The following is a 7,893-nucleotide window of genomic DNA, read 5'->3' as shown; positions in this document are numbered from 1 at the left end:
GAGGGCCATGTCCAGCAGCAGGTCCACCTCCCTGACGTTACCGACAGTGGCCAAGCTGGTGTCACTGCCTTTACACTTTTCGATGGCTGTGTCTTCGTTGACGGGGTCCTGCAGCGTCACGAAGCACCAACCGTCCACCTGACAACCCTCACAGTCACACGCTGGGTCTGAGTCACAGTAATTTACGTTTACCATCCCAGTAGTCTGATTTTATTAGTGTGCTTTATTCCTACGTATTGTCCCAATACGTATTACAACAATATGTATATAACGGCACATATTTACAATCTTAACGTACGCATCAATGTTTTTTGAGATACCTATGTATTGAGATTTGGTAATATGCAATAGCCACAATTCTTGTATGTAGAATAAATATCAGGATGCTACTCATTATCACAACACGTAACTTAAATGTATTCATATGAGGCTAGCTGCCTTTTATTAATTTTTGTCAAGTTTTTGATGCATATTATGATTAGTTCGCAAATAACAACCAGTAATAGATTCCTGTTGTTGCATCGTAAACTCTGTATACAGTGCAGACTAATACTATGATGTGAATAGTTCAGAAAACTGACAAGTTGAAGAATGAGGCACTTAAGCAAGATTTGGGAATCTTTACTGTGGAAACATTTTGCCAGCCAGTGGCTTCTTCAGTCATTAGATATAGGTGAGTACAAATAGGAAGCGCGTCTGTCTGGCGCTCAGCAGACGGAGGATCGAGCCTCTATTACGTCTTGCGCTGAATGACCCACATGGGTCTAGCGCTTAACATGAATTAAATAAATCTTCAGTCATTAGCTGTCGAAACGTTTCCACGATAAAAAATCCCAAATTTGCACAAATGTCTCATTCCTCAGCCTAATACTACCCTCACGATGTACACACGACCCAACACAAAGCTTACAGACCAGCCTAATACTACCCTCACAATGTACACACGACCCAACACAAAGCTTACAGACCAGTCTAATACTACCCTCACGATGTACACACAACCCAACACAAAGCTTACAGACCAGCCTAATACTACCCTCACAATGTATTGACCACCCTAATACTACCCCTCACGATGCACACACGACCCAACATAAAGCTTACAGACCAGCCTAATACTACCCCTCACGATGTACACACGCCCCAACATAAAGCTTACAGACCAGCCTAATACTACCCTCACAATGTACACACGACCCAACATAAAGCTTACAGACGAGCCTAATACTACCCCTGACGATGTACACACGACCAACACAAACTCTCAGACCAGCCTAATACTACCCCTGACGATGTACACACGACCCAACACAAAGTTTACAGACCAACCTAATACTACCCCTCACGATGTACACACGACCCAACATAAAGCTTACAGACCAGCCTAATACTACCCTCACAATGTACACACGACCCACATAAAGCTTACAGACCAGCCTAATACTGCCATTGACGATGTACACACGACCCAACACAAAGTTTACAGACCAACCTAATGCTACCAATCACGATGTACACACGACCCAACATAAAGCTTACATGCCAGCAGGGTGACTGTCTCTTTGCGCTTCTTGCCGTACATTTCCTTCAGAATAACGGTATAGTTGGCTCCCAGCTGCAGCTTCATGTCTCCCAGTATGGTACCTGATGCCATCATGGTGCCGTTGTACATGATCACATCCGGGTGTGTGGAGTTGCTCATGGTAACCCATACCGTGTCGTTCTCCCCGAATTCTGCCACCTGAGTAGAATGAAAAATATCACTTAACTCTCACAGAGAGAGTGAATTGCTTAGCTACCCCTTTTTTTGTTGGGTTTAAGGCCTACCGAATGCAAGATTATTGAACTATACACTAACAATTAAAAATAATCATAATTCTTATAACTACAGAGTTCGGTGTACCTTTTGTGCCCAAACGATGTTGACGTAGCCATCAGTGTCGATGGAGACCACCACAGGCTGTTGAGGGTCTGTGGGTTCAAGAATCACAGTCAGAGATCACACATTGAGGTATGCTAAAGCAAACCTTTCTGTGGTGTTTGGTGTGTATTGACAAGGCTGTGCAAATTCAATGACACTTTAATATATGGTATATGTACACACACACACACACACACACACACACACACTTTCTCACTTTCTCTCTCTCTCTCTCTCTCTCTCTCTCTCTCCCTTTCTCCACTGTACTCACAGGTTCTAACATAGGTGCTGACTGCTGCTCCGGTAAAACCAATTTGCTGGATGGTTGCAGTAACATTGACGTAGTACTCAGTGTAAGGCAGTAATCCCGTCTGCAGGAGGTCTACTGCTGCCGCCTCCAGCTGACTGGTGTGGCACCTGTAACAATAACCACGAGACTACGGCAGGTGTCTTGCTCAAGAACACTTGGGCATGTTAGTGTTACGAATAATGATGCGCAATACATACACACATACACACACACACACACACACATTAATAAAACAGAAAAAGTATGATAGCAGAATAACTTAATTTGATATCAAAATGTTACACGAGAAGCTTGATGAAGAATACAGTTTAGCACAAGCAACAGGGAGAAAAAAAAGTGACTACAATTGTGAACTAAGAAAGGTGTCAAAATTATTCTTCTAACAAACAGGCCATTTCCCACCTTAGTAGGGTAACCCGAAAAAGAAGAAACATTTTCACAGTCCCATAATCAATCACAGTCTTGCTAGAAGCGTTATGATATCACCGTTCAAATGGCCCTCCGATCTGCAAAATCGCCAATCCTTCTTCAGAGTACAGGTACTCCGGAGGGGAAAGGGAGGGATATCAGTAAACATTTCTTTATAGAGTGATAGCCTTCTTGGATGTTATTCGGAGGTCGTAAGTCCTGCAGCCACTGAAAACGTTTAACAAATATCTGACAAATTAAACGCAGAAAATGGAACATAGGAACACTGTTGCTCTAGCCACAAACGAGTAATCTATAACAACTCACGATTTCGAGATATTGCCAGCGTCAGTAAGAATGTTCTTGAGGTTCCTGAAGGGGCAGTAGGAGACGAGGAGAATGTCTGGCGTCCAGAATATACCCATATAGGTCCACGAGACGCTGGCAGAGGTCACGTTAGCTGGACCCCTCTTCAGATCCTTTACCACCTCCACCATACCTTAACCAGACAAGTAGTCACCTGAGTCTACATTAAACTGATAAACCATATCTGCTGCTGTCTGCCTAGTATATATATATATATATATATATATATATATATATATATATATATATATATATATATATATATATATATATATATATATATATATATATATATGTTACCTTATACAGCATAGGTTTCCTTAATGTGCAAAATACAGTCATTAACTTAAACTATCACATTATGAGAAAAGTGCAAAACACTTTTACATATAAAAAAAATCTATAAATACAAATTTTACAAAATCTGGTGACCAACAAAGAGTCGCCGGCAAACTCGAAGTTATACAAGAAGAGTCATCCAACTCTTAGCAGAGAATATAAAAAAAATAGTTGTACCATGTGGATGAAACTCGCAGACAGCTGGGAGGAGGGCCCCACACACCTCCCCGGTCCAGATGTACTGGTACTTGTCCCAGTTGGCCTTGACACAGCAGGTGGTGCTGGAGAGCTGTGCGTTGGTCGACGACAAGAGTGACTCGTGCCAGATGGACCCGTCGCTCCACACGCTGCCTGCAACATACACTCACAAACTGTATCTTACAAACAATAACACATGAGCTTTAATTTTTAACCTCAAGAACCATAATGGAAATAACAAGGACCTCAATGGAAATAACGAGGACCTCAATGAAAATAAGTCACTTTTGACTTTTTCGAGTTAGCCTCATGTTTGATAATTGTACTTACGTGTACCTGTACCTAAATAAATTTACTAACCAAAGGAAGGCCTCGGTCACATGACCAAAAGCTCCAGTTTGCGTTTTATCATATTTTCCCGAGGAACGAAATGCCATCTGTCTTCCAAGGGAAAAAAGGTGGTGTATGACCCATGCAGGTTAGCACTTACTTATCAATATCAAAATAAAATGCTTTCTTCAAATGACCAAAATGGTATGGTAACTGCCCACATTGCTGCTCTATTACACTATGTACATATTGTAAATGTTGGTGGTGGACATCATACAGATGACTTAACTTAAGGCCAGGCACTATAGACCTTTCATTTGTATGTGTTCGTAATAACCATTACCTGCATAATGTGAACGCAATACATGAGCCCCACCAGTATAATTTGAACGTAACACAGGTGCTTCATATGTATAATAGGACAAAACATGGGAGCCTCACCTGTATAATCTGGACACATGTTGAGCCCCAGCCAGTAGGTGTCAAGGAGTGGTACTGAGGAGGTCTTGAGGAGGGCGTCACGAAGGAGGTCTGCCTCATAGTGCGTTGGGAGAGAGACGAGGGTGCCCTCACCTCGATGACATCGTGCCTCCTGCTGCTGCCACCCAGCACGACCCTCTAACACTGTGTACACCACAGTCATCCCATCCATCTTCGTCAGCAGCAGCGGCAGAGCTGGCGGAAAAGACAGGGGTAGAGTGGGGAGGGGCGATGAAAGGGATGCTGAAGAACGAAGAGTAGACGGGAGTAAATCGAAGAGGCAAACGGGGAACAGAAGTAGGTAAGGTACATTCATTTATTCACTGTGATCTAATGAAGATCCATTGTGACCTCCGCAGCTACGTCAACTGTTCAGTGATGGCTGCAACAATGACCACAAAGAGGAGACATGTTAATTAAAGCAACAAGCAGTGTGCTAAGGTGATCGCACTACGCAACGAACCCTACACCCTGGCCCAACAGACTCTCTGCAGATAACCTCAGTTAAGAAGCGCCAAAAGTGACATTAAGTTAATCACTGCATTCCTTTACAATTTGATTAAATCTATATTGCGCTTTTAAGTAACGGTTAGTTTCCTGTGCAGACATTATAATATTTAAATATTAATATGACATACCCAAGATATAAAATTGAAAATAATATGAAATTCAGGAGCACGGTGACTGAATCTATTGTATATAACAGTTCATAAAGAAACATTGTTTGAATAGAAGTCTAAAGGTGTGTAATACACGTTCTCAATACTAAAAGAAAAAATAACTTCTGGAATCAGACACGTGCAACACCTGGGTATCTCCAGTTGAAGATGTTTCACAAACCTGGACAAAGGTTATCTGAAGGTGATTAAACTGAAGACAACAGAGGATGAGGTGATCTGTGCTGCAGAATTATACATCACCTCATGTACTGTCTCCAGTTTCGTCACCTCTATAGTAAACTGATAAGTCACTGGTTGGCAAAACGTGTGTCTTATTCCGAGAAAAGACGTGGTGTGCTACAACCTCTGAAAATGCTTCAAATACCGTATAGCAACGGGGGGAGTTGAATGACAGCTCTAGGCCTTTTGTGTTCATTCAATTTCCCTGCGGTTGTTTTGCATATTGTATCGCTTGTTCGCGATTATTACACCGTATAGGAAATTACACATTTTATAAATTGAGGATTAATGCAGGAATGTCATCTGCAATCAATAATATTCTAGTTACACTACCTATAGTGCCCGGAAGTACTACTGTTTTAACAGGATTTTCGTACTATTCAACTGAAGCACAAATCTCCATTTACAAAATAAGGATATTATGTGTGTCAAGGATATATGTGTAACTGAGATATTGCTGGTCACGAGTTCGGTTTCCTCCATATTCCTTGTCAACAAGTGTTGTTCACGCTGGAGAAAGACGAAGAAGCCTTACCTGTGTATGTTTTGGTGGTGCCACACTGGACGGTGACGGGGCCGAAGTGGCAGGTAAGGTTGACCTGGTACTCGGTGAGAAAAGTTAGCTGCGGCATCTCCACACCCATCAAAACCTCACCCTGCTCCTCGTCGCCAACAGGTCTGCGTACCATCATACTGCTGCCCTCCGTAACATTCTCACTCCAGTCCTCTACAAAATATAATCGTGAATTCTTACAAGTATTTTATTTTAGTAGTTTTAGGAAGCATGATTTTTTTTGGCTACTTAAAGCTTCGGGTAAACAATACAATAACAATTTATTTTAGAAATTGTGGCTGGCTGGTACTACACAGTTTTTGTAACTTAATTTTGGTTGTGTTTCTTGTTATAGGTATTTTAAATCGTTTCGTTAATGTTCTGATTTATTTCCAACTAATTCAAGAGGATATGTTTTGGCCAGTTTTAGATAGTTCGTAGGTATTGTGGCTAGTTAATCCCCCAAAAGATAGATGAAAATGCTTACCAACGCCCTCCGCAGTCACCACCACCGTGTACATGAAGGCTGTGCCCTCGACTCTGACCCCCGAGGCTGGGGATTCCTGCGCACTTCCCATGATAGTGATTCCTCTCTCCTCCTCCTCCACGATGTCGTCTTCAGATGTAATGCCGACGCTTTCCGTTGTCCCACTGCCTTCTGTGGTGTTATCCGCATCCCATGCAGCGTCCTCCGGCGTGGAGTTCACGTCCTTTCTAGGAGCTGGTGCAGCGACCCCAAACGACCACCCTGCGGTACCTCCAGCCGACGCCGCCTCCTCGTACTGCGCCGCGTCAATTTCGTCACCACCGGTGGAAGCTGCTGTATTCTTGTCAAGGTACACACCGACTACATTTGCCGGAACCCACGTCAGTCTCAGAGTGCCGTTCCAGATGATGTCCGCTGCCAGTTCCACATTGGCTACGAAGGCACCGTAGCCGGTGTTCAGCGGGGAGAGTTTCACGTCAGCCCACGCGACTAGCAAGATAAAATTGATGATGTCAATAAAGGAAACAGTCATAGTCTAGTAATAATGAAAGCTTAGATTTAATTTTTATTAACACAAATATAAAATTAAATCTGATATGAATTCGGATGTTCTGCTTATTCATGTAGGAGATTTTAATAATTTGATTAGTGAAAAACTAAGAAAATTAAATCTTAATCAGATCTGTATAACAACTAGTGACGATTATAATTTGAACATCAGTCCGGGGCTTTATAAGCTGAATGTATTTATCATTAATAAAATATGTTGCAGATCTATTCAATGCTGATGTTGCATTTGAGTGACCTGAACTGACTTAGTCATAATGACCAAGTCAGATCATTCGGTGACGGAATTATTCTTGTATAATCTTAACATATAGGCCACTTAATGTTATTAACCATCACCCTGTTTCTTGAGGATGTGACTGATACACCCCCGAAAACACTTGAAATTTATTTAGCAAACTGACAGATCACATCGCAACATAACGCACCACCCACTCTTCCACTCCAGGAAACTCCCCACTTACTTATATAGAGCTCAAAGTCGAACTTGGCGAGGCGTTGAGTGCCAGCCTGAGGGAGGAAGGACACGGTGTACACATTGCCTTCTTCCACTCCTGACATGATGGTTCTGTTGTCCTGTACAGGTGGAAGTTGAGACCGCGAGGCAGGCACAAGTAGTACACACCGGATGGAGGTGAACCAACAGAGAAATTTTTTAATATGTTATCAGGTTTGTGTATCACACAGGTGTTTATGATTTATCACATCTTGCTCAACCTACTATAAGGTGTGATTTTTTTTTTTTTATTCGCCGGTATTCTCCCGGCCCGGGTCTTTTCCAAGTAGTGGTGACCCGGCCTTGGCTCCCTGTCTGGGGAGTGTCTCGAGACTTAAGTCTCCCATGAGAGGAGGTACAAGTACCTCCTCATCTTTGGTACCAAGTGTCCCCAGGCCTAGCCACATTCCCCGCCCTCACGGGGCTCGTAGGGAGAAGCTAGGCCTCTGGTCTGCCATCTGCCCCGCCCCAAAGGGGCTCGTGGGGTGGCAGTCTTATGAGCTGCAGATGGTAGCAAGCTCAGGCCGTTATATAAGGTG

The 7,893-nt window shown here is 42.9% G+C and overlaps 1 protein-coding gene across 1 annotated transcript in view; it reads right to left on the bottom strand.

Moving 5' to 3' along the window:
* Positions 1-7,893, bottom strand: part of LOC128693351 (uncharacterized) — a gene marked incomplete at its 3' end in the record, with an annotated part of 72,313 nt that continues 64,420 nt past the window's right edge. Inside the window, 10 exon segments of the mRNA XM_070103309.1 lie at positions 1-167; positions 1,540-1,741; positions 1,904-1,971; positions 2,193-2,338; positions 2,967-3,138; positions 3,522-3,695; positions 4,314-4,547; positions 5,787-5,978; positions 6,292-6,780; positions 7,323-7,434. Coding sequence (XP_069959410.1) covers positions 1-167; positions 1,540-1,741; positions 1,904-1,971; positions 2,193-2,338; positions 2,967-3,138; positions 3,522-3,695; positions 4,314-4,547; positions 5,787-5,978; positions 6,292-6,780; positions 7,323-7,434 — 1,956 coding nt within the window.

The sequence above is a fragment of the Cherax quadricarinatus genome, chromosome 5, assembly GCF_038502225.1.
Source record: "Cherax quadricarinatus isolate ZL_2023a chromosome 5, ASM3850222v1, whole genome shotgun sequence".
Classification (NCBI taxonomy): domain Eukaryota; kingdom Metazoa; phylum Arthropoda; class Malacostraca; order Decapoda; family Parastacidae; genus Cherax; species Cherax quadricarinatus.
Note: the sequence above shows the minus strand (reverse complement) of the source record. Positions and strands in the feature narration are given on the sequence as shown.